The sequence below is a fragment of the Cyclopterus lumpus genome, chromosome 23 (genome assembly GCF_009769545.1).
Source record: "Cyclopterus lumpus isolate fCycLum1 chromosome 23, fCycLum1.pri, whole genome shotgun sequence".
NCBI lineage: Eukaryota > Metazoa > Chordata > Actinopteri > Perciformes > Cyclopteridae > Cyclopterus > Cyclopterus lumpus.
In genome coordinates, this window is record NC_046988.1 from 13,078,186 (window position 1) to 13,105,947 (window position 27,762).

The 27,762-nt window shown below is 44.8% G+C and overlaps 1 protein-coding gene across 1 annotated transcript in view; it reads right to left on the minus strand.

Annotated features, from left to right (window-relative positions):
* Window positions 1-27,762, minus strand: part of snd1 (staphylococcal nuclease and tudor domain containing 1) — a 150,507-nt gene that overhangs the window by 118,650 nt on the left and 4,095 nt on the right. Inside the window, exons 4-12 of the mRNA XM_034526872.1 lie at window positions 27,555-27,636; window positions 23,672-23,832; window positions 22,339-22,430; window positions 21,521-21,679; window positions 21,322-21,428; window positions 20,662-20,752; window positions 15,449-15,553; window positions 6,478-6,579; window positions 948-1,048 (exon numbers count right to left, since the gene is read on the minus strand). Coding sequence (XP_034382763.1) covers window positions 948-1,048; window positions 6,478-6,579; window positions 15,449-15,553; window positions 20,662-20,752; window positions 21,322-21,428; window positions 21,521-21,679; window positions 22,339-22,430; window positions 23,672-23,832; window positions 27,555-27,636 — 1,000 coding nt within the window. The remainder of the gene's footprint in view (window positions 1-947; window positions 1,049-6,477; window positions 6,580-15,448; window positions 15,554-20,661; window positions 20,753-21,321; window positions 21,429-21,520; window positions 21,680-22,338; window positions 22,431-23,671; window positions 23,833-27,554; window positions 27,637-27,762) is intronic.

A 27,762-nucleotide genomic window follows, 5' to 3' on the forward strand; every position in this document is an offset into this window, starting at 1 on the left:
ATGTATAAAACACATGTTTCGAAACAGATAATACCAGTTTCCCTGAAAAGCAGTGTGTTTGCAGATAATAACATTTTTAAAAAAGTAACTGCTTGCACTGAGACGACCCTGAAAATTCAAACACAGACGCACTTTCGGGGTTACTTTGTGATCGATTACAAATTCTAAGCATTTATAAATGATTATCTGTTTTAGATGATCAATTGGCACAGGGAGAAAGTCCCTTACACTGTCATATGCAAGTGAGGCCTGCTGATTTGTAACAATCTGGTACTGAAGGACACAAAAAACGTACACATTATGGAACCGATGGTGCACAAAAGATAAAAAAAAAATAAAAAGAGTAAAATAGCGCTTTCTGCGTTTATTTTCCTAAGCAGCGAGACCTTTAACGGTGATCAGATAAGGCAGAGGACGGGAGATGAGGGTTCGTTGTCCGCTGCAGTCGCTGCCTTTAGTGCTGCTACCCAGCGCCGCGGCCCTGTTCTCCGTTTCAGTTTATGAGAATGGACCATTTTCTCCTTGGCGTTAACCTTGTAAAACTCATTTTTACATCCAGGAGCGAGACAATAGTGGCCTCCCCCTTTTGTCTTCTCTTCCATCACGTGGCGGCTCCTCGCCCTCCGTCTTTCACCGTCGTATCTGTCGAACTCAGCCGAGCCAACCGACCTTGTGACCCGATTAAGGGCTCGGAGTATGTTCTCAGAGTAGAGCGTTTACATTTGTCACGTCTGTTATAGAATTGTTGAGTGGAAAATCATTTAATAATTCAGCATAACTTTGGTAGACTGCTTCATTTCCACTTTAAGGCAGCGTACAGATAATGCAGTAATAAGAAGTACACGTTTCAGTCATGCAGCTCGTCGTAATGGTTGAATTGTATTGTAACAACGAGGAGAATAAAGCTAAATACAACAGACTCAAATGTGGCGTAATATGTTACTTACATGCCGCCAATTGTGACTGTGGCACAGGTGCGTTCTGAGAATGCAGGGGTGCTTTCTCCCGGACCGGTAGCTGCTCTGATGTAGTCAACTGTCACATTGACCTAAAGAGGCGAAGCAGGAGGAGAAGTTACACACCAAGAGTAGCAAACGGAAAGCAACTCCATTTACAGTAACAATAGGGAGGGTTCTGACGTGTGTGTGTGTGTGTGTGTGTGTGTGAGAGAGAGTGTGTTTGTCCCAACTCTCAAGGTCACCCCCAGTCAGTGTGAATCACATCAGCAAGCACTGTAGATCTCCCTAGGGGGGGGGGGGCAGTATACACACACACACACACACACACACACACACTGTGTGTTCTGAAAACAGCTCCCTAGGGACGGACGCCAATCCACCCACCCTGAAAATTCAATTGTGTCAGTGTGTGTGTGTGTGTGTGTGTGTGTGTGTAAAAAAGACGGGGAAAGCCTACTCTGCGGCCCAGGCAGCCGTACATCTACACAAAATTGGCAGTTTAGGAGCCACGTGTCAAGCTAATGTGATCGGTTGCAGCGCAGACACAAGTCAAGAGGAGCCGACGTAGACTGGCCTATTACAGGGACATGAAAGAGACGCCAACCGCCACGGAGGGACGTCAGCTTGTCATCAGGTGGACAGGATGAGAGCGCGGTGACGTGAGCAGATCTCTTAGAGTGCATCGTTCAGCAGGATGTGTTTTTAAAGGAACCAGGAAGGAGATGGATGAAGGCCACCAACCTTACATATAAAACATTTGTTTTTAAAAAGAGAGGATATCTGAAGCTGCTGTAGCACGACACTTAAGTGTGTCGGCGGGTCATGAATGTAGCCAACGTCACCTTTGAGATGGCTAAAGTTCAATTTGTGAGGATTTATCTGAAAGAAATGAACACGGCCTTCAATTTTTGTCTCCTCTGACAAACGCCACATATTCTAGATGACATTTTTGTCCCAGAAGTAAACAATAATAAACATCCGCTCACCGTCATGTGCATCACTAGCACCGACATCCTAACAGTCGCACTATCTGCTACAGAATTGGTTAGTGATCTTCTCAGCCACAGATAATATTATGCAATATCTTTTAAAAACACCCCCTCACCGATTGTATTAATGTTGTCACCATGCAGATGTCCCACTCTCATTGTCTTGGAAGAAATTATGTTATCCTCACTCCCACGTCAAAGCTCTGCGTTCCCTCGTAGCCCAAATATGACAGCGTTTCATGTCCATTCAGCTTTGTTGAAAAAAGAAAGAAAAAAGATGCCTTTGAAATGAAACCTGTTAGATTTCTATTTAAAAGGCTAAGCATCCTGATTTTTACTAAATCGCATAAAAAGAACCATATTTATAGATGTGTTTATAGATGGAAGCGAATGTGGATATTGGGCCATCCCAAAGTCAAAATGTCCACCAGTGGTTGGGTCAAATCTTCGTATCCCATTCGATGCGATAATTGGACATAATCTAAACCCCAAGTGTGGACTTTTACAAAGTAATTGTTCATTTCAAAGTGTTCCGTCTCATTTATAATATAGTTACTTTAGTAGTATTATTCGTAGGAAGTAAGGAGAAAGGAAGGATGAGTATTAATACCATTAAAAGACACACACACACACACACACACACACACACACACACACACACACACACACACAGTTGCAGCCGCTTCCCAACTGCACGCCAGCCAATCTCAGTGAGCTTGAATTAAAAAAACAAAGCAAAAGAGACGCGCGTCAGTCGCCGCTGTGTTTTTAGCAGCCTGTAATCGCAGCTGGCTATCATGTAATGAAGTGAGGAGGAAAAAAACAACAACAACCTCAGACTGGATCAGCGCAACGTCGACAAGAAAAGAGGGAAGGAGGAAAAGAGGGGGAGCCCCAGCTGGATTTTAAACCACGGGACCCAGTGACTCTTAGTTCTACACGCCTTTCCGTCTGCTTGAACACACACACACACACACACCTGAAGCATTCCCCCAAATCAAGTCTCGCTCCCACAAATACACACCACAACAAATACTACAGTGCACACGCGGCATTCTCAGCGCGTGCACGCCAATAAAAGACGGGAGAACTCCGGCGCTAACAGAGCTACACAAGCGGCTGCGTAACAGGAGCCACTTTGAGCACGCGGGATTATCCGAATGTGCTCAACCCCGATAAGTGGCTTAATGCAACGTTTCCATTGGACTTTTTTTCTGCTGAGGCTGAGACCCAGGCGCACGAGAAGCACTACTTATAAAGTTAGCCAAATCAAGCTTTTTTTGGAGGGGGATGCAAACGCTGCCATTTCAATGGGTGTAGCGATACATTTTAGAAAGAGACGGGGAGACGGGCGTACAGTGACGGAGAGAAAGGAGGAAGAAGATGCCTCGGAGCACATTGGGCTAACCTTAAGCGGAGAGTTCAGAAGCCATTTGATAACAACCTATAAATGTCACCTTGTGTCAAACGTTAACAAAAAGTAAACGATGAATTGAAAGACGTTCGATTAACACGAGTTTGATGCATGATTATTGGAGTTGATGGTGAGAACAAAGATTGCGTTCCCACTTAGTAGTTGTGAAGTCATCTTTATAAAAAAAAAAAAAAAAAGGACCAAACCGGGTATTGCAACAATTCCTCTGTGCAATAAAATGTATAGCTATCAAATATAGACTTTGCGTGGCCCATAAAAAGGCACTCTTTTGAATGTGGATTGTAGACATGTTGTATAAAGTAACCAGACGCGCCTTATAGAGATGAGGAACAGGGGGGTTTAATAGAATAAAAAACATTGAATGTTGATTTATTCCCCAACAAGCAGACCAGTGGCATTGGGGGCTTTGAGCTTGGAGCTTTGAGCGCGCTGAGACTTGTAGTTAATGCTTAGTCACGTCCCAGAAGGTTTAGTCAGGGGGAAATCGGCTTGTTTCACAATCCTTGCAACGCGTTGCATGAATTGGCAGCGCCTCAGCTTTTTTTTTTTTTAATGAAATATTGTCACGGGGAATACCTTTAGGTCGATCTCATAACTCAACCTTGTGAACAATTAGCTTTGGCCACGTCCAGTTTGAGCCAGATGACGCCCAAGATGCACCTTTTGTGATCCGATAATAAATCTGCAGCTACGCCCCTGTGTGCGACTCAAGACCAGACTATTTCCCTTTTGAATGCAGCGGGTCAGGGTCCAGTTACCCCACCGTTAAAAGGTAAAAATCTTTTGTCTCGGTTTGCGTCGGCAAGGAAAAAAGAAAAAAGAAGTGGGAGCTCTCTGGAGAAGAAATTCAAGGAAAGCAGTGGTCTTAGAGTCTCTACTAATGCTTACTGCTCCAAATCTGTCTCTATAGAGCTTAGTGTTCGGAGACGGGATGACAGTAAGTGGGTCGACTAAACTCCTCGTTGGAGGGCAACGTGCAGCTGTGCACCTTACCTGCATCCAGTTTGACAACTCAAGCAGGCCAAGGTAGCGCAGATTAACACTGAAAGCGGGAGGGTTAAGTATCGTGCTCGCTAATAAACATTAGCGCCTGTGATCATATAGCGTCGCAAAGAATGAGTCCTGGTTGAACGTTTCAAAAGCAGCCATATTGTAGGGCCTCTAAATGTTTGTAAAAAACAAAAAAAAAAACACAATGCATGTTAAGAGAGCGTTTAAGTCAGAGCTTTTAACCTGGTGTCTTAACAATGTAGGAACGGGAGGGACTCAGCGTTCCAGGGCTCTTCTGTTATTGATCTTGCCGATTGGGGAAGGAGGGTGGTGTATCGCCGGCAAATGGGCAAGCGCTCCCCACTTAAACCGAACCCACTTTCTGAGAGCTTAAACGCGCACCCGAGGGATACTTCACTTCAATGCTAATGAACTGGGGAGGATTACAGTGGCGTATATACCGCATGCATACATGTAGAGCTGTACACTTGTGATCAAATCATCCGGGAGACACGCACACAGCAATATGTGCATGACGACAATTATAACATAACAGGGTATGGAGAAGATATGTTGCGCCTAATGTAGGCATGATTATCATGTACTACATTATTGTAGTACATTTTTATCGTCCCCTGTCTTTGGGTTGCATGAGCTATTGGTTTTGGTTGCGTGTAAACATGTAAACATACATCTGTTTCAATCTCTAAATGCCCATACATGCATTATATGGCTTGGTGTTACAAACCTGAGCTACACGCACACACACATTTCATCACCATGCTAATGGCGTATTTTGCGTCGTATCTTTACTCCTTGACAAGGCTGTAGCCGGGCCAATGCCCATCACACACACACACACACTCTCATTATCTTCTAACACAAACACAACAAATGGGAACAGCGGAATCATTATTCTCGCTTCACTCGTCAAAAAAGCCAGCTCACGGCTGAAATTTTCTGCCATTAAAAAAACATTAATGAGGATGATTAAAGTGACTGCGATGAGAGGCCGGGACAGGGATATGAATCTCACTCCTCTACTGGATGCCAAAAGGAACTCTCTTGGCTTTCGAGTGGGTGCGTCTCTTTGTGTTCATCGGGCTGCATCGCAAAATGCTTTGTTTGGAGCTTTTGGTAACGTGGTGAAAAAATATTAATTGATTTGTGTACGTTTTAACTGATATCTGATACTTAGAAGTTATCTTAATAACTCAAGTTTTGCAGCTTCCCGAAAAAAAAAAGAAGGAATTTTTCCAGTGCGATTGAAAAAGAAGTGCGTCGTCAAGTTTTCCATCAATCTGCGCTTTCAACTGCATTTCCACATTTCTTTTGCAAGAAAGAGTCCAATCTTTTCCAGCACGGTTTCACATTATAATATCTGACACCTGTTAAGAGTTAGGGAAATGGAAAAAAAAAAAATACACGATCCGTCGTTCAGTTCAGGCGGTGGACAACGTAGGCGTCATTTCACTGATTTACTGAAGGGACTCTGGTGTAAAAGCAATCTATAGTGTAAAAAAAAAAACTGGATGTTTGAAATGTGAGGCAAAGTTAGCAAAGTTCCTCACAACCGGAGTTAAGTCAGTTTTAAAGGGTTTATCGTTTATTTTTCTCTCATACAATCAACTTTAATTCATAGTTCCTCTGATACAATTGTAAAAGGGCAGATGTACATGCGGTGGCGTGTGTCTCGAGTGCTCTCCAACTCTCAGTGCGAGGTCAGATGTGTGTCAATCATAGCAGCCTCTTAGGTGTAAAGACTCGGTTAGATCAATAGACACAAGAGGGGGAAATCAACACTGCTTGTTTAAAGGGTGCAACCTGGCCAATACCAAGCCCCAGGGCATCTACACAGAGTACTTGGTATTCAAACAGAGAGGGAGAGAAATGGATTTATAGCCAAGGGCTTCAGAAATGTGTGTCTGGCTTCCGGAGAAGGGGGGGGGGGGGGGGGGGGGGGGGGGGGGGGGGAGAAGGGTGTTCAAGCTTATGTACGGCCACTGGGGGAATTCATGTTTAGTGCTACTGTTCAATCCATCAGAAGCTGATTAGAGGCAAAAATGGGATCGGGAGGTTTTCACTTTCTGCCACTGGTTCTTACCTTTTTACCGATGAGCTTCTTCCTCAGGAACTCTCGGGCCTCGAACATGTAGGGGATGTCGTAGAGCGGACGGAAACGTTTGTCTTTGTCCTTGTTCTTCTCCTGAATGGATGTGACGGGAGGCCGGAGGAGAAGGCGGTCAGGGAGAGGAAGTTGGGAGGGAGGAAACACAAAAAAGGGAAGAGAAGGATCATTCACATTGCACTTTCAAAGCGGCGAGACATAAACACGAATCGCACACACACACACACACACACACACACACACACACACACACACACACACACACACACACACACACACACACACACACACACACACACACACACACACACACACACACACACACACACACACACACACACACACACACACACACACACACACACACACACACACACACACACACACACACACACACACACACACACACACACACACACACACACACACACACACACACACACACACACGTGATGTTCTTTTCCCTCTACTTCAGTCCTGTGACAGGCAGGATCTGCACTCTGAACTCACTGAAACATTTGAATGTGTACAGCAGCATTTCAAACATCTTCCTCAAACACCAATCCTGACACACTGCACCCCCCCACCCCCCCCAAATAACAAATCAAAGTACACAGTTACCAAGGACACAGATGCAAACAGCCAAGTCAAATACATTTTCTGTTAAACTGATGTACAAAAGGCGAGCTGACACTATGTGCACACACACACACAGATGTATGCACCACATACACTCACACAGCTGCACTTAACTTCCCTCAATAGGCTGACAGGAGCAGGCCACAAATAGATCGTATTTGCATTTTCAAAAAGGAGGCTGAGGTTTTGTGTTCTTACCCGGTGTGTGTGTGTGTGGGGGGGGGGGGTAGAGAGAGAGAGTGTGAGAGAGAGAGAGAACCCCACAGGTGCAGTTTTTGTGGGGGCGGGATGAAAAAAAACAAACATAATACAGCAATGACAATGACAGCGGGGAAATAAACGACAGGCGCCAACAGGAGGAATAACGCCATGAATGACAATACCAGTGTGCTCGCCACCCCGGCCCCTCCCACCCTCTTCTTTGAATGCCATCATTATCCGTCATACAAAACCGAAGGAACACTCTTGCAAAAAATCTACACGCAGGGGTTTGGATTAATTCCTCATTTCCTCTTCCCTTCGGTGGTTTTCATTCATTCTTAATGATTGTTGGGAGCCGCCAGGTGTGGGCACACAGCTGGGCCGATGGCTGTGCCGGGAACACATGGGGAGCGGAGGGTTGCGAGCATGTGTTTTGTGTGTTGGAGCATGTGTGCTTATGCATCCATTAAGGTCTTTGGGAGAAATCTTGTGAGGACCAACTCCACTGGTGAAACGGCGTTTCAGTGACACTGCTTCTGACGTGACTGCACAGTATGTATTGCATTGGCCCCGGTAAGAGAGCTCTGGAAACTGCCAAATATATACGAGCCGGTTCCTTTTAACCTTGGCAGAAATGTAATAACCTTTGAGTTTAATAGCTTTTCCATCCTTCTTTTCTTACTCCCTCACTCGCATCCTTCTCCTCCTTCACGAGCGGAGTCAGCAGCACAGCATGGAACCTCAGGTGAGTTAATCTCACACATGGCCAGTGGAAATCTCCCCCCCCCCCCCGCCGCCGCCGCCCAGCGCTCAGCCAAGAGCCGATGTCCTCCATTTTGTGTCAGTCGGGGCTTATTGTCAGGGTCTTTCATCCCTACCAGGTCCGTTGCAGTGGGATGACGGGGCCCTTTAGGAGCACCGCCAGCCAGGAATCCTGCATTTCGTGCCTGAGCTGCGGACTTAGCCGGCCACTGCTGGGGATGAGGATAACTTTTACCAAGACGGCATTGCTCGGGTGAAAATCCTTCTTTGGGACCATATTTCTGTAATGCCGTACATTAAGACAATTCCCAGACACTGAATACTGATGGTATTGCACACGGCCTATTCACGGTAGTACTCAATTTTGGAGGCCATTAGCGTTCCAAAAGACACCAGGTCAAAACGAAAATGGATAACTTCAACAAGGGAAAGGGAAAGAATGAACCTAAGAGGAGCGAGAACGAGGGAGGAAAAAAAAATAAAAATCATTTTCAACTAATAAGCCGTTTCACGGTAGAAATGGAGCCGTGGTACTTAGGGCAAAGAGTGTAAATGTCAGCACTCTATGCCAATTAGACACGAGTGGAGAAGCAGACGAGGAGGACAAAAAAAAAAAAAAAAAAAAAGGTACTTCTCCGTCTTTCAGGAGGCCTATGAGGAATCGAACGAGGCCGAGTCCACATGGTGAAAGTCAGAAAACAAGAACATTAGAGGGAGTGTCACAACTTTAAAAACACAGGGAATCAATGACGACAATTGATTGTGCCCGATATATTTCACAATGGACCCGGTCCGCTTTGCGCATTAGTTGCAGCTCTATTCAAAATGGGTGTTGAGCGTTGCCTGCAATTCAAACTGTTGAAAACAAATGTGCCCCCCCCCCCCCCCCGCCCCCCAATTAAAAAGGAAGCGTACACAAGGCTGTTCCGCCCTGATGAGCAACGTGAAAAGACACAGACGAGTCTAATTATTTGACGAAGGGAGCCCCGTGTCAACTTCAGTCTCCGGACCAAGACAAACTGACATTAGCATCATTAAATTACTCAGACAAGACAAACTGTGAGCGCCATCCTTAAACTGTTATTATGCAGTTGCGGGAAGGTTACAGAAGAAGAAGAAGAAGAAGAAAAAAGAGGAGAGAGTCACTGCTATGTCTCAGCCGTGACCCAGTAACAACAGTTTGCTCTCACTATCCTCGGGGAGAGTTCTGTTCTATTTGGGGTAAATTCCCTTCGTTCCAAATTACCAGCTAAAGCTCAGGAATCATCTTTGACTATTGCAGAGGCATGACGCTAGCTGGATTGTACAGTGTCGCAGGGCTGCAGGGGCCGGGCTGCAAATGTGTACTGCTGCAAGCTTCTGGAACTTCAAGGGTGAAATCATGACTCAGGAGCACGTCAGGCTTTCTGATGTGTAGCGGTCGGTGTTGGGAGGGGGGAGGGGGTGTACAGTATCAGGTCTTACGCTCTCATTTAACTGATTGAGAAGAGTGTGTGTGTGTGTGTGTGTGTACCACATTTTGAGAGAAATACACTGCAGAGTGCGCATGTACCAGAAAAAGTGGACATTATGTTTTGATTAGGCAGTGCAGCCGGAGCCTTAAACAGTCAACATTTACTACTGTAAGCCTCGCAACATTACTCAATTGTGCATGCATAAACATTAAATGTCTGCAGAGGGCTGAGGAGAGGGGGGTAGGCAATGCAGAAAGAGGAGGCGTACACTTCCTGAAGCCAAGAGCATGACGGATGCAGCTGGTTGTGGCACTACGATACAAAAAAAAAAAAAATACATAGTGATTAAGCTAAACTGGCTTGAAGTGATCCCATAATAGACGAGAGAGAGAGAGAGAGAGAGAGAGAGAGAGAGAGAGAGAGAAATTACCTGTGGTACCATTACAACAAACAGCCACTCAATTCATGATAAGCTGCTACCAGACTGGTGCAGCTAAATTTACTGGGACAGCTGTGACAGGTTGCAGCCCATGTACTGATTGTACGGTCATAAATAAGGATGTCATACAAAAAAAAAAAAAAGTTAAAAAGCGGCGAGCATACAAGCGATGTGGTGAGCGAGGGCGGCTGCACTATTTCAATGTGCGCCGTGTGGAGTTTTTTTAAATGTCGGCCCTGCAGACGGACACAGGGATGCATTGTAAAGAACTTACTGCTGCGGAACGAAATCTCCAACGCTGCTGAATATGTTCAACTCCTGAAAAGCACGTAGCAAATTTGAATTGCTTACGCTGAATGAGGTCGAAAGTATTGCATCCGTCTCAAACACAAATCCTGAGTTATAATAAACAAGTAGTATTAAACCTACAGTGACATTTGCATGCTAAAAGTGGGCTTATGATGTTCTGAAAAGCCACTGGAAGTCACAGATATTATCTTTCTGTATTACTATAGTTTGTTATTTGTTTGGAATGGTGTCAGCGACAACATTTGGATGATTTCTTTTCCTCGTATTTGAGTGCCATGTGTAATTAATTACATGACAAGGTGTCACAGCATTAAAAAAAAACACATTTTTTTATTTCCATATTCTTCCACATTTGTTTGACCTTGGTGTCTTTGACTGCAATTGCAGCCGAGACGTACAGTGAATGTCACATAAGTAATAAAAACGCTGTAGGGTATGACAAGTGTTCACAATAACGTGTGAAACGGCACTTCATAGCTATGAAGATGTGGAAATTGTCAAATTATGCCACATACTTTGCCAGATTTTTCAGACCTGCCGTATTTACAGAAATGCTAATAAGAGTGCCGTGTATAAAAATAAACCTAATAATGGGAAAGTAAAAATAAGAAGGAGACAGAAGAAAAGAGGGGGGGGAGGGTATGAGGCAGAGAGACAGACAGGTGGTTTATGGGAGTCAACACACACTAAAAGGCAGACTGTTGAGAGGTTACACAGGTAGGCAGAGCGCTATGGAGGGGCATGGGGATGAGCCAGTCATTGCCTTATATAAGTACAGGGAGTGGACCTCCCTCCCCATGTGCACTGTCCTTAACCCTGCTTAAAAAAAACCCACATAAGCGCACAGATGCGTGACGACACAAGAGGAGACGCACAAACACGCGAGACGCCGTCAAAGCAGACGCACACAAACGCATTCAAAACACGCCGATTGTGAGCGAGTGGGAGTAACAGTGAGTCACCGAGTAGCAGAGACATCTCTCTCCCCACTCGTGTTCACGCTGGGCTTGTCCTGCTGCACATGAGAAAGAGAAAAGAAACGGAGGAAGAGAGCAAAAATATATATATATATATATAATAATTTGAGGGAGAAGAGAAAAAAAAAAAAAAAAAAAGGGTGGTGGAGGAGGAGCGAGCAGAAGAAAAAAAAAAAGCTGACTCCAACTCCTGAGCTCAAAATAACTCACATCTGAAGATATGGCACAGCAGTAACGCTGGGGAGGAGTGGAGCCAAATGAGAGCGAAGAAATGTGGGTCCTATGTTTTGCTGCAGCCAGACACCATTGGTCTACCAATCTGTCAGTCTGAGCACAATTAGTATAGTCACGAGTAGGGGGGGGGGGGGGTTAGGGGACTAACAGGAACCAGAGGAGATGGGAGGAGGAGATGGGGATGGCAGGAGCGGTCACAGTTCATCAGTCCACTGCTACGTCGCATCTGGCCTTGGTTCCCCCTTGAACAGGACGCACACCCACAGACACACAGACACACGTACACACACACGCAAACAAACAAACACAAATGGCCGCGCTTGCAGAATGCACGGTCAAAGAGTGCACAAAACGCATCCAGACAGACGGGGATAATAATGGCAACTGGCACAAAGAAAATCCCCACAGACCTCCAGAGAATGCAAACACGCACACGCAATTCTCACAATAGCAACATTTCTGAAGTTTGTTTTTCTCTGGAGATGTCCTGGGTTCATAGATACATGCTGCGGTGCGAACGTGCACACATCAGGAGTGGCTCTATACACATGTGTGTGTGTGTGTGTGTGTGTGTGTGTGTGTGTGTAATGCATGTTTGTGCACATGCTGACACCAATTTCCAAGATGTTTCCTGACACAGGCTAATGTAGCCTAACCAAGCATGTCACTGTGCGTTTGCATGTGTCGTGTGCAAGCGGCGCTGCAAACTGTGACGACGTCTTTGTGTCGGTCTGCCGCATTGTGAGCGAGACTCGTAACGGAGTCAGCCGGCAGGATGGGTAGAGCTCGAGGCTGAGAGGTACCTGCTGCGACCTCTGAGGTACGAATGCTGCTCACAATCTCGCAAGAATCCGTCGCTGCACTAACGGGATTTTCCTTTTTAAACGCATGATGGATGAGAAGCTGTAAGTCACGGCCGGTTTCTCCTTTACGAATACTTTGGCAGGAAACACAATGAGATTCTCTTTAATAGTTAAAGCGACAGTAATGAAAGGAAAATGTAACGGGTCACACAAAGTCCAAAAATGACATTCATTAAAAAATAATGTCAACTACTATATCCGCATCTGTAAAGGAGTGGAGACGGGGGCGTTCATTAAAAAAATCCCCCTGGTCGGCTAAAGTAATAGTAGTAGTAGTTCAATTTTCCTGATTTAGCGGTCAGACAAAAGCACGGCTGGCAAATGAGACTGGACATCAAATTCTCAATTCCATGGATGATTAGGGCCGTAATGGCTCTGGAACGGCCACTGGATCGGGGGCGCGGCCCCATCCTCCGCGTCAGTTTTTGTTATTTTATATTCACTTATTCACAATGTGCTAGTATTTTAACTGTTACAGTAAGAATGGAGGTCAATCAGCCATAACAAAATGATGCATTATTATTTCTGCCGTACCAAAGACATACAAAACAGACCGTGAAGTCTGTGTGCGGGTTACAGCCGCATACAATGTCAGTTGTCTTTATTCTACCTTAGAGACCAAGGGCCCATCATAGCCTCAGTGAATCTATAACAACTCTGCATCGCTGCCATAGCGACAACACTCAGAGCTGAGCCAACTGCATTACAGACAGACAGGCAGCTCTTTAGCTCGCAGACAGAAATAGCTAGCTAACGAACAACCATTATCCAAACTAGAGAATGCAGCAACAGTTATTATGTAAGACTACCCTCCCAAAAAAATAATAAAAGACTGGTCACAAAAAAAAGGTCCATTTGAACACAATCTTCCTAGTTCAAGATAATAAAATACATAATCCTTACTGGGCTCGTTATACAAGCTACCATACATTTCACTCTACCAGTGAGCTGGTGCCCAGAAAGACAGATTTTGATACATGTGCAGGGGTATTTACATGAAAAGTCCCAATAGCACACACACACACACACACACACACAAGCAATTAAATAGAAGAAATAGCAATACAACAATGTGCCAATATAACACCAAACGGAAAACGCACAAACGTTCACATCTGGGCTCCCTTTGACATACGACAGTGTAATGAAGCACAACACACATACTGTTGAAGCATCTGGTGCAGGCATAAGACAGAGCAACACACAGAACACAGACAGGCACTGAAAGACAGGAAGGAGATGGGGAGAAGAAGAAGAAGGAGGAGGAGGAGGAAAAGAGACGAGTGGACGTTAACCAGGAATAGAGAGGAGGAGGAAAGTCAATCAGGAAGTGCAGTGTGGGAGAAAGAAAGAATACTAGAAGTCCATGTCAGAAAAGGAAAAAGGGCAGACGTACATGGGGGAGAAGTTTTTTACAACAAAAGAGTACACACACACACACACACACACACACACACACACACACACGAGAAAAAGACTGCGGAGGAGAAGGAAGAGAGCTACAGAGCAGTCTCTTAATGATGCAGGCCACTAACGACACCGGGGAAGAGAGGGATATACGAGGACGGCGGGAGAGAATAAAACTAGACAACAGTAAAGTGGGAAAGGTAAACCATAAAATGAAGAAAGAAAAACACGAGCGGAGAGGAGTCAGTAAAACAAAAACAATGGAAAGAAGAAACAAAAACAACGGGCTTTTGCAGACATTCCACCGTCCGACGTTTACAACCGTCCCCTAGACCGAAGCCCGACTACGCCTCCCCGTCTCCGACCCCTCTGAACGGGGGAATGAGAGACTCGTAAACGGATATCACGGTAAACAATGTGCCGACTTGAGGAACGGTTGTCAAACAGCCTCAGACGTGTTAAACAAAGAGCGAGAGAGGGGAAATACGAAACTCGGACAAAAAGAAACGCTACTGTTGTGACACTAAAACTTTCTAATTAACAGGGGGGGGGGGGGTGGGGGGGGGGGGAGAGAATGACATTTACAGACATCTTGGGCAACATTTCAGAGGACTCAGACACCAAGGGTAATTGGGAATTGTAACTAGATCGGCCCTTTTTCATAAATAAATATGTGTTTGGAAGCAATGCGAGTTTCAATTATATACGTGGTGAAAGGGGTTTCTTGATGATCACAGCTGGGGGGGGGGGATGAATGATACTTTCCATTATATTTCCGTGCCTAGGTGTCACTGCATACAAAAACATTTTCTTTTAAAAGACGGCCTGTGTGGATAAATATACGTCTCTATAGTTGCGACTAGGTATGTGGGTGTAAGCATGCATCTGTGTGCGTTTGTGTTTCCACTTTATGTCTTGAAGTGATTCTGAGAAAATGGAGGCGGGGGGGAGGGGGGGTGAGGGGAGAGGGGGAAAGGAAAATAAACGAGAAGAAAAAAATAATCGATCTGCCTTACTCTCTCTGCAGTGCTGCAACAACTGGGTGTGTGCAAGTGTCTCACACGTGCCCCAACTGCGGGGGCGCCACCAAGTGGTCAAAAGTATTCCCACGGTCATGTAGAGAGAGAGACGAGACTAACGTGGAAGAGAAATGCAGGGAGACGGGTCGATATTCAGGAATGTGTGGAAGGGAGACGTAAACCGCTCGTAATAAATAAATAAACCGACTCTGTCCAAACGTCAGAGGCAGCAGTGACACGACTTTTAATTAACCGTCTGACCACGCGAGGCCACGAGCAGAAGACCACCATTCAGTCACTTATTCATACACGAGTACTCTCTCATGTCGGCTTGTAACAGTCTCTAGTGTGTGTGTGTGTGTGTGTGTGTGTGTGTGTGTGTGTGTGTGTGTGTGTGTGTGTGTGTGTGTGTGGTCCTGCCATGGCTGTCCCTTTTACACGGACAACGGCTGCATCTCAATTCGGCTCAGTGACTTCCTCCGCTGGCGGCCTAGTGGCGGAGCAGCAATGTGTCACACTATGACAATGTGTTGTCACCATAAAAACTGACGACGACAGAGTGAAACGACCTTGGTGAACTTCTTTTCCATGTCTATGGTACGTACACACACACACACACACACACACACAGGTTTAGTTGTACCTCTCCCTCAATTCGAGGGGGGCGAATGCTGGACAGGTGGATGGTCTTGAGTTCTCCAGAGTTGAGCTTCACCACCATGGCATCAGCGTTCACCACCTGCATCACCTAGAGGGCCAGAAGAAGAGGGAGGAATTGAGTCAAAATAAATACAGAAGGACAAACATTTCTGGGTGAATAAAAAAAAAATAATAATTCATGTAAATCCCTCAACGAAATAACTAAATAAAGAAAATCACACCCCTGCAGGACGGAGGAGAGCGTTGCAGCAAAAAAGACCGGCGTTGCATTTTGGTGAGCGAGTGAGCAGATGGACTGAAAGAAAGATGGGAAGTGAAGGAGCAAGGTAAAGGATAAATGGAGGGGAAGAGATCTATTCAAAGGCGGAAGGAGAGTGACAGCGCAGATCGTGCGCTGTCACCGGGAGAAGGCACCGAGAGCCGGGTAAGAAAGAGTGATCCTTGAGTGACCGGGGGAAAGTAAGGCGAGCGGGCCGGCGAGGTTTGGAGGACGGAGCGAGGACGTGTTGCTATCTGGGGGATTGGCACCGGGAGGAAGAGGAGGCGAGGAAGGAGGGAGACAGAGTGCAAGAGAAACCGCTTTAGAAAACACAAACATCCTGTTAAAGATAGACTGCTGGAGCGTTACGCAGCCCTCTGCCCAACAAATGGCTGGCAGCACTTTATTATGGAGACCTTTACAAGTGTAGCTAAAGACACAGACTAATTTATGTTTGGCATTTAGATGCTTCTCTGTCTAGCAAAAAAAAAAGGTAGCAACCTATGGCTATGGCTCAGAAGAATATGTGCTGATATTCAAAAGCTACACTTGCAAAATTAAAGTTCACGAGAGCATCGGTCTAGTCTGGGGAAGAAAATGAAGAAGAAAAAAATAATAAAAAAGCCCTGACGATTATTTGTAACTCAACCCAATGTTCTGTATGCATGTGCCAGTCCGTGTGTCGCGAGTACACAGACAGATTGGGGTTATAATGTGAGCCGAGATGAAGGAGGCATTCAAACCCAAGGCCTTTAAGTTGGCCGCTTGCAAGAGACTGGAGAAATCAATGGCCCTACACATGTTGCCACCCACACGTGTATTAAATGGCCTCATCATCACTCCAACCCGTGGGTCGCGTGTAGGCTGTGCTCACGCTCAGTCCCCAAAGAGATACATGCAGGTGAACTGTGTGTGTGTGTGTGTGTGTGTGTGTGTGTGTGTGTGAGTGTGTGTGAGTGTGTGTGTTTTAAAGCACAATTTGGACTGTGTGGGTGTTTTGTGTGGCGGTTTGTTTGTGTGGCGGAAACAACAACATAACCACAAATCCTCTCAAGCTCTTGAGATGAAGTCAAATCTTTTCTTTCTTTCTTTTTTTTTTTTTTTAAAGTGTGTACTATACGCGCAGGCACAGATCCAGGTGTATTTGGGGAGATTAATTATTGCATGAAAACAAAAAAAATAAATCAGACCGCCGTTGCATTTGCCACCAGAGAAAATAAATTAGACCGGCCCACGTGTTAAATAGGCTGCCCACAAAACAGCAGGGGGGGGTACTGGTAACAAGGTCATTCTGTGGCCTGCCCCATGTAAATAAAGTAAAGCAGGAGAGAGAGAGAGAGAGAGAGAGAGAGAGAGAGAGAGAGAATGTGGCAGGGGCAGAAGAAAATAGCTCAGCATTTACTGGCTAATTATCAGCCGGGAGGAGGCGAGAGGCGAAGGAGGACAGATCAACACGCCGAGATAGGAGGAACAGAAAGATGGAGCGAGCCAGAGAGACAGAGTGTAATCTTTCAGCAAATATCACAAGAACAGAGGCAGGGGGGGGGGGGTGTGTGTAGATAGAAAATAGAGCGAAAAGTCTTTGCAAAGTAACTGCCATGAGGGTCGAGTGAGCAGGCAGAGAAGACAAATAGGCGGGCAGCATGACTCACTGGTCTAATCGGGTAATACAGGAGGTGGGGATCTACTGCCACCTTCTGCACGCGGCTGACATGACATCTGCAGTGGCCGAGATCAGTCACGGGCAAAAAAAAAAAGGAAAAGGAGGAGGATCTTGGCTACCGTCGGGAGTTGGTTGTCAGTGGAATTCATTAAAGTGGTTTTAACCACAGGGGCCAGCGAGGGCTCAGCCGGGACTTCCGCATTACTCGTGTCAGATCATCTCCCTCAAAAAGCAACACCTCCGTGTGCCTTTCACTGTTTGCAGCCAGTGGAGACGATTTGTCATCCAAATTACATGGTTTCAAATTTAACTAGTGGTGTTTGTGACGCTATTATTTAAACACCTTTAGCAGGCAGCCGGCCACAGGGTGCTGCTGAAAAGAAAAAAAGGCGGCTGATGAGCATGTAATACTTTGTGAGACGGGTACCAGTCGCCTTAAGAGACGTTCGCTCGACTGATTTTTAAACTGGGGCACAAACCAATATACCCTTTTTCTCATCATCTTCCCCCAAATGTGACTTTTTCCCCCATTTCTTAAAGGAGCCGTCTGACCTTGTAACCATTCTGTCTGACTCGTCTTAAATGGGGCATACGGTTTAGCCGAGAGGCCCTGGTGCCATCCATCTATTTCTCTTTTAACCATTGTTGAAGTGTACTATTCTTTCTTTCCAACGAGACCTTCATGTGCTCTGCTGCACCAGCACATTAAAGATAACTTCTCTCACCCCTGATATAGGACTGTATTTATATGGTATTATACAAGTCTTTATCATCAAAAGTGTAATACCGTTTTCATCCAAACAAAAGCCTTAAAAGAAGTTTCAGTCTATTATTATGTTTAATCCAATTATCTGGCTGAGTAAGTTAGAGTGTATACTGTTGTTGTTCAAGTGGCAACAGGATCCAATTACCACGGTGTCAGAAAGCCATTTGAGCATGACAGAATATCTGGATTTAAGTTAGGATGACTTGAAAACGTGACTTGTTTGTACACTTGCATTAGTACAAGTACAACGATGCATATGGTGGGGAAACATTTTACATCTGTTACACGAAAGAAATCTGCCAAATACATCATTACTCTTCATATGATCTTCACACCTACCATATTCTTATGGATGTGGCCCTACGAAACCAACAGTGACAGTCTTCCTGACAAGCTAGTGATGAGAGGCTGGTAAAGGGGTTCACACCACGTCACCTTTTATCCATCACCAGGGGGAGGGGAAGGGATATGAGGGGAGAGGAAGCCTATTGGGGTATGGCCTACATCTACGCCTCTGGTCCCAGTCGAGGTGGAGAGAGAGGCGAGACAGCCAAAAAGGAAGATTCGTCAGCAGGATTGACTTGTGGGGATTGGACCCGTTCACCTTCTCCACTCTATCCATCACTCAGGTAATAAGAAGTGAAAAGTAGAGGAGTGCATGATGATGGGATTGATGGATGGATGTGTCCCTGGGAGAGTCGGAGCATTGCAGTATTAGGTGCCGACCAATGTCGCAGGGACAAGCCTGACAAGCCTGAGAAACCTCAGCCTGTCCAATGTGTACTCGTCTTTGAAATGTACTCGAGCCGTTGCAGGCTCAGCATGACGTTTTCCGTCTGCACACTTTTAACAAAAGTTTTGTGGGGGGTTTTTTTGGAGTCACGTGGTCCCCACTACAACTTTTTTAAGCCATCTAAGATTACGTGCACGCTAAAATTGTTCTAGATTAATGACATAAACGCCATAAAAGTGCTAATCTGGAGACGTCCCTGGCAGTAGAAACATATTTGATATGGTATATTTGTATGTGATGCAGGAGCGGCCGGCGGCTTTTTGTTCCCAAAACAAAACAAAAAAACGACTTAACGCAGCTGACATGGAGCGAGACTCCTCCGTGGCTATTTTGGGGGCAGAGCATGGGAGAGAGTGCCCCAAGGTTTAAGGGGAATGGGGGTGGGAGGGCAGTAAATAACTGCACAGATACCAGAGAGAGGACGCCGATATGATAATTCACTGACTTTCACTTCTCGTGTCTTTTCATCCTTCTTGCCTTAAGTCTTTCAATAAAGAAATCACACTTTCAATTTCTTCTTCGATCCTCTACCTTTCTTTCTGCCCCTTCAAATGCCCCCTCACCCCCCCCCACATCCAAACCTCTTTTATTGGGGGGGGGGGGGGTTCAGAGAGATCTGAGAGCAGCTCACACTGATTGTATGAATGTTTTATCCTTTCTCTAGCCTCTTCCTTCTGACTCAGGAAAAAGAATATATATACATAGTTTCTTTTTTGCGCCTTCTTTATGGCGTGTGCTAGTTTACCAAATTCATTCTGTAAGCAGATTTCCAAAGCAATACCTTTTATGTAACCCTCAGGCTAGCCGTGAATTTTTTTTTTCAGGGTCTGGAGGGAGCAAACGCATACAAAAACCCAAACTTTGGGAGGTATTTGAAAAATAATCATAATAATTCGCATTCCTAGAGAAACGTATATATCAACTGAAGGGAAGGGGCGGGGTGCATGCCATCATCAAAATGCACCCAGAGGGGGGAACAGATCTAAAGCGTTGCTTTAGTACATTAAAAAGCTACAACTTGGACACTCATGTCAGCTCGCTGTTAAAACTGCGTTACCAAAAAGGGATCAAAGAGTCCATCCCACTTGATTTTAAGTAACGTGTGATGAAAACTAGAGAGTGCACTCATGGGTACTTGATAGTAAAAAGACTTCTTTTCTCATGAGGCCAGGCCAATAACCTAAGCCAATATCTCTTGTTCTCGGCTTTTAGGGATCATTCGGTGCCTCTGCTCCAGCATACGCCAGCGATTTGGCCCTAATTTGACTGGGGAGTGCTTAAAGGGTAGCGGTTAAGCATTCCTCCTAGCACCTTGAGTGAAGATTTTTTTGTTGTTGTTGTTGTTATTTGTATTCAGCGGGGTGGTGCAAATGGGACAATAAAGAGGTATATCATTTGTTAGCAGCATCAAAGTGGCTTCTGCTGCAATGTCGGGAGAAAACTGGAAATGCCGCAGTAGAGTTTAAGTGGTGGGAGCGAGGGAACAAGTGGCCTCCCCTTGGCTGTGAAGCCTAGTCCTACTCATGCTGGATAATGTCTGCATGTCATGCTCAAAGTGGTGTACCTCGCTGCTGCTTTTTTTTCCCCTGTGGTGGACTTGTGAGGACTTTCAATGGAAAAGCAAGATGATCCAAATTGAAAATCATTATGTTAAGGGCCGAAGAAAAACGTGCCAATTAGAGACACAGCTTGTAAAAGCCACTTCCGGACCTCACCTTGGCTACAAACTGTCTGTCCTTCAGGTCCAAGTTGGCTGTGGGTGCCACGTAGTCCTTCCAGATGCGAACCTTGCGCTCTTTGGCAGATCTGGCCAAGAAGAAAATCATCAGTGTTAGTCCTCAACATCAGCCAGAAACACAGGATATAAAAAAAAAAGGGGGCTTCAGCAAGTGAATAACAATTATCCATTTGGATGGAAAAAAAAGAGCTACAAACGCTCATCATAGTGGAAAGATTCCAAGATAATTAGTCCATAGCCATCGCTGCGATGGATTGTAGGGAATGAATATCATTGCTGCGATGGATCTCAAGTAGTGGTGGAACACATTTGCATAACATTTAAAATTTCAACAATAATTGTATTACCTCAAGAATCTGGATGTACATTATTTATTTTGTCTTTTTCGTCCAACCACAACAAATTATATTGTCCATTTCCACTCTTTTCTCAATGACATGACTCGTCGGCCATTGAGTGAAATGCTTCATATGTTTATTGGGAATCAACAAGACTATTTAAGTAAATGCCCTTTTCTTGTGAGGCTTTTAGTATCTTAAAGACCCATCTACCTATAAGCCCTACTATACGGTTTAGAAAAACAGAAAATCCCATCCGACAAAAGTTTTCTTCTCCACGTGTCTTAGTAGTTGCGTACCGTTCACCAGCTCTGAGTTTCTCGGCTCCCTGGGTGTAGACGGCCATGGACCAGTCGACGCAGCGGGCAAAGCCTTCCTTCAGTAGGAGTTCTGTTATGTTACCGTTCTAAAAAGACAAAAGAGAAACAGTCAAAAGGACAATTAACGAGACATTGAACGGCACTAACGCCGAGCGGGCGCCGACTCCCCGAGTCTCACCGGGTGAAGGATGGAGCCCAGTATGATCTGGTTGGGGCAGCTCTCCAGGATGATCTGAACGTCTCTCTGCAGAAGACGGGATTCGGTGAAGAATTTGGCCTCCGCCGCGAAAGCCTCCGTCGACTCCGTGCCGTCCGCTTCTCGCTTGAACGTGGGACACTGGAGAGAAGGAACATTTGCGATTTGATTACATCGCCATTGGAAGAGAAGCGAGCATTGTGTCTACTGATATTCCCAGCAGTCAGCCAAGTGCCTCGAGGGGGGGGGGGGCTTTTATTTTTGTGTACACGTCCTTTTGATAAAATCTTTTCCCCTGTCTGTGAACGACTGTTATCTACTTTTAACCGACGTCACCTTGCTGCACATGCTATCTGTACTCTGCATTGAGCGCGGCAAAGCACAAGAGAAAGATAAACGCGACGGGAGCGACGAGCTTTTGAACAACGAGACAAAGAACACCTCGATGTCGGTGTAATAGCTTTAAGTGCGGAAGAAGGAAAGTTATCGCGAGCGGTCCATCGGCCAATGTGGGCTTTGCGAAAGAGACCGATGAGGAGATTTTGTGAGGCGGATAAGACTGGTAGAACAAACACAGACAGACTTTTCTTGTTCATAATAAGACCTCCAAATACTTACTAATACTACTAATGTGAAGAAAGAAACAGTTTTTCAAACATTTTGTCTGCATCTGGACAGCCATATATGCCATTTGCTAATTATTAAGTTGCTTAACTACTGTTGCGAATGCAGGTCGTTAACATCAGCTCCACAGTTACATTTCACCACATCTGCGAGGGCAGGAAGTGAGCGCTGGTTACCTTGACTCCAGAAAGCATGACGGTGACCAGGTAGTGGTCGGGGAGCAGCAAGGCACGAACAACGCTGCCGTCTCGAACGTGCTCGATGATGGCTGGAGGGAGGAAGGAGAGTGGAACGTTAAGCCGTTTGCCAAATTCAGGGTCGATAGGAACTAAAAACAAACATTTGCAGTGAAAAATAGTCCAAATAATAAAAGAACAACCGTTTAAGAAAAACAAAAACAAAAAATCTATGAAATATCACTACCAAAAAAAAAGACCAACGGATGGATTTTCGTCGATTTACTGTAAAATGGAGGCTTCAAGGGTAAAACTTAATTTTCTGACTTCCTGTGAATCTTCCTTCATCCTGTGGAGACGGTCAAAGCATGAATTCTCTTTTTCAACAATGCCCTACTCATTGAACTCAAAACTATAATACCTGTGATCTGCCGAAAATAACCACTGGCTTTTACTGAGCAGTGGAATTGAGACGTCTCGCCGAGGGATCGCTCTCCGGTACTAAGGGAGAAAGTTACGGCCTCCTTGGCAGACTGTGTACACTTAAAGTGATACTCCATCCAAAAGCCTCATCAAACACTCACTGCTGTGGGTTTAGAACGGTGTCTGGGAAAAAGCGTTGCAGCTTCCTACCTCACAGCATAAGAAGGCTGCGGTCAGCTTAAATGAATGTGTTAAGTGTCTTAAATATTGCTAATACACTCCTTCAATTTTGCTATTGCAATACTCGATGGACAGTGGAGAAGTGCATGTTTTTATACTTGTCCCTACTAAAAATCCTTCTAAACTCCAGGTGACCACAGCCACTGCTCTCTGGAAAGATTTACATATTTCTAGGAGTTGTATTTACAGCCACTTATGAAGCCTACAGAGGTGAGTACTAAGATAAACGTTTGAAATATCACGTTAAAAGGTTTTGCTATGCCATGTGCAACATATCAAAGCTTCAATTTATTTGGAAAGCTTTTGAGGCATTACATTGTTTTTTTTCTTCTCCAAAATCATATCACTCAACTGTTGTACGTTAAGAAATTGGGCAAGATGCGAGTAAAAAAAAAAAAGAAGGCATTTCACACATAAAATGTATTGTAGTGATGCGTTCACCTTGTTTCTGTGTGTAACTTGCGTGCCTGTATTCGTGCGTCCGCCTAAGTGACACGAGACAGGACGCGCTATTCCGTTTTTCAACCGCAGCAACTCAACGCACATTTTTAAAAAAAAACGCTTCGGCTCAATGGTTGCTTCCAATTTAAAAAACAACTCTGACCACCTCCCACGAATGGTAAGAACAAGAAATGAGAGCCGTTTGTGGATGTTTGTAAAAACCCATTACCGTTGATAGGTTTCTGATGCAAGGAGTCGATGTAGTTGCGGGGGTTCTCTATGGTGTACTTGACGTCGCGGATGGTGTGTGTACCGCCACCCTCACTCCACAAGCCCTTCTTGGAAGCTTTAGACTGGTCCTCCAAGTCACAGAGTCTGGCCTGGTCTGGACTGCACACACACACACACACACACAGGAAAGTTTAAGACACAATAAAAGGAACTTATGCAAAACACATCAAACTCTGGACAGCTGTTCAAGTGATAAAAACAGTAGGTTGCTTTACACGTAGACTTAAAGTCAGCTGCACAGCCTTCTTACAAAATGATCGCTTGACTTTAATCCATCAGTGTTTGTTTTTTTTAACCGGGTAAATCTCCTTTAAAAGAACTTGCACACCTTAAACGTGGACAGTTCTTCTAAAAAGAAAAAAAAAAAAATCAACTGCAGTGCGTAAAGTAAGAAACCTAGATCAATTCTCCACAGCACTTTTATTAAATTGACTTCAATGAATTAGTTATGTCGCATGAAACTGGGACTGCTAATGAAGTCCACATTCCTAAAAAGGATGTTACAGAACACTGATGACCCCCCCTTGTGATTAGGACTACGCGGAGAACAACGTGTGGCCAATGCAAAAGGTCTTTGAACATCCCATCATGTTGGATTCATTACAATTCATGAAGATTAGCCCCGACATGTACAAGTGCACATTAAAAGTATGGGTGTGGTAAGGCACCAGCTTTGTGGAATGAAGTGCCGTTACTGACAAACTGCACTGCTGTTTTAGTGGCAAACCAGCCGATGCCCAGAACATAACTGCTTTAAAAAAAAAAAATGTAAAAAAAAATTTATCAATGCATTTTGTGAAGAGACAATAACAGTGTTTGACGGCTCCTTCAAATAACAACCACGCAGCTGGCTACAAACGCCACAATTAATTCCATGCTGGCTCTCCCAAATTGTGCAGCCTAATGCTTTTTTAGGGCCATTGTACAACTTTAATTATATTCATTACTTCAAATGGCCAACAGGCTTTTGTTTAGAATCAAAGGCTGCCTGATTGATATGGGAGTAGCACTGGTAACACAAGCTTTTTCTTCTTTAAATGAACAGCGCACAAACTGAACTTTTCACATCTTGCTGCCTAAAGACAATGTTCGCTTTGGAGAAGCAACAAAGTGGGTCTCAATTAAAACACCACACACACATAATTCAATTAAATTATTTTTATTTTGTATAGCCCCAAAAATTATCACAAATGTGCCTCAGTGGGTTTTACAATCTGTACAACGCACATGCAGCCGGTTCTCTAGCTGTGTGTTCTCAGTTGTTAAGTTCCCCTTTCGCCTCGACGCTGATTAAGCCACCAACTTCAAATGTAATCAAAACGGTTTCCTTGCTTTCTGAACAACAATAGTGAAACTTTCCTTGAGAAGCCGGTTGCGTTTAAGCTACTTAGAATTTAAGCTACTAAAGAAGGAACAGAGAGCTACAAAGAGAGTGAGGAGAGAGAAAAAACAACAACAATGAAATCAAGGAAAGCAGACATGGTTAAGCCATGGAAATAAATGGAAAGCAAAAATACAAGAGGAGATCGGTTAAGATATAGAAATAACTCCATGCGTGGAGGGAGATGATAGTGAACTTATCCACGTCTCCAAATAGACAGATTTATTTTTAGGTCACCAAGTCACATTGCTTGAAATCCAAACGGATATTGATGGGTAAAAAAAAAAGTGCAATACTGCGCTAGGCTACTGGAGGAACAACGGCCAGGCTCTTACATTTAAACACTGTAGGCTATAGCTTTCATCGCCATGGCTCCCTTGTGCAACCAACAATACTCTAAATAGATAGAAAATGTTGAACTTTCACAAGCGCTGTTACAGCTCCCTGTTGTCTTACAGCTTGGAGAGGGTGGAGGTCGTCTTGTTCCCTCGTGTACTCGACTGGAGGGGGTTCCGGTCCTCGAGGCCGAAATGAGCGCAGCTCGTTCCCCTCAGACGTGTTATACTCGACAACAAGCGCTCCTATGGGGCTCCAGTTAAAGGAGGATTATAAAACAAGCTTGGTCTCCATGTTTATGTGGCGGCCTCCTGCACTGTTGGGTGGGCGTTATATAAACGTCTAGCGCCAAGGATTCTGAACAATTGTCCGGCTAGAGCCACCTCAGTGAATGAGACTGAGATAAAAAGCCCGAGCAGAGGAGATTCATATGGCTCAGCACCAAGGACAGCAGTGCGTTATTATGCCCCGATCAAGTTCAAATGAAACTCAGTCAAAATGATAGAGCGTGACAGATAACCAACACAAACAAACATTACAGGGTAGCTATGTACTTTAAAAAAAAGGTCAGGGATATAACTTTGGAGGGCGAAAAGCTTTGGAGCGTGAGTAATAAACGAAAAGGAAACCATGTAAATGTAGAACAACTTGATTGTGCTGAAGAAATCTAACGTGGTTCTTCTTAACGCCCACAATCAAAAACGATAACCAACAGCTCGACAACCTTGTTGATGGCTGTGTCGACCTGGAGGAAAGCCACACCTTCCATTGAGTTGCACTAAACCAAAGAACTTTCTGGGACGACGCAACTGCTATTCCATTTAATTTGTTCTAAATTAGTTAAGTACCAGTGCGCGTGCGTGTGTGTGTGTGTGTGTGTGTGTGTGTGTGTGTGCGCGCGCGTGCCGCCGAGCACTCGCGCCAGCCCTTGAATATGAAGGGCTGACTGTTTCCCGATGCCAAAGTCAGCTCCCGAACACGTTTATCTGCAGTGTCCGAAGCCATCATCGTTATAATCAGCCCCCATAATTATGATCACATCCTATCCCGTGTGATCAATGTAGCCAGTCACAGGGGGTAATGATATTGGAGGCTGGCGCACTGAGGGGAACAACGAAGGCCTTAAGTCCTCACTGAGTAATGGGCCTGCCCTTTGGCCAAATGATGTCCTCTTGCACTTAAAGCATCATATACATTAGCGCTTGTTCTGGACCATTGCACAGAATGCTTTAAATGGGTCATTAGTGGCGGAATATTCACATCATCTCCGTTCACGTTGGAAGATACAAATGTAGCAGCATGAGTCAAATTGCTTGTAATGTGTGTAATGTGCAAATTCTGCCACTGGGGGGGATATACGGTACTTTGTCTTAGAGCGCTGGGCGTGCAAGTTCATCTCGGGGATTACCGTGTAAGGGCAATGTGGCAGAAAAGCGTTTTCAGAGGGGCGTCACTGGAGCAGCGGGGCAATACTGCCACCATCTGGGATGCCATGGCGCCATCTCAATTCTCTACAGTCTAGTAGTTGGGGACTTGCGTATAACTCCCCACGGATTTACCAGTGCTGTGTTGCTAAACCAAGTCAACAAGATGTACTTCTTGTTCTGTGTATACAAACTAAAACCAGCTTTGAGGTCATTACTTTAACTACGCTGAATGAGACAACAGTTTGAGGGAAATGTATGGCATCAGTCTAATGTATAATGGCCTCCTATAGGTCAGCCAGGCCAACATGATCACGGCATCATAGCAAATATAAGACATGCCACGGAACCAGATATGCAATAATTAGATATCCCAAAAAGAAACTAGGACATAATTGTAGTCACATATTGCGGGGGAAATTGGATTAAAAAGATAATAATAATAATAATAATTCGCACAATAAAACTGAATCAAAATGCATTTTTGACTGAGTCATCTTACCAAACAGCAGGGGGGGGACAGACAGAATGCACAGATAACCTTTTTTGGTATAAGTACCAGTTTCAAAATAGTATTTAGCACTTGGAAAGGTTCTGTGCTTGTGTCGTGCCATTCGGCAAACAAACAAACAAACAAACAAACAAACAAACAAACATGTAGCTATAGGTGGAAATCTTACTTGTTCCCCCTGATTCCTTCTCGGCGGACTGTGGCCAGGCCCTCATTCACCAAAGAGTCAGCGATATTCTCGCCTGTAGTGTCTAAAATGAGAGGACAGCGCTTAGTTCAGGTCGGGTATTTTGTCTGGACAAGAGGCAATCATGAGTGTTGACATTTAGGATAAGAGGGACATTTAGTTATACACATTCACTATATACAGGTATCGT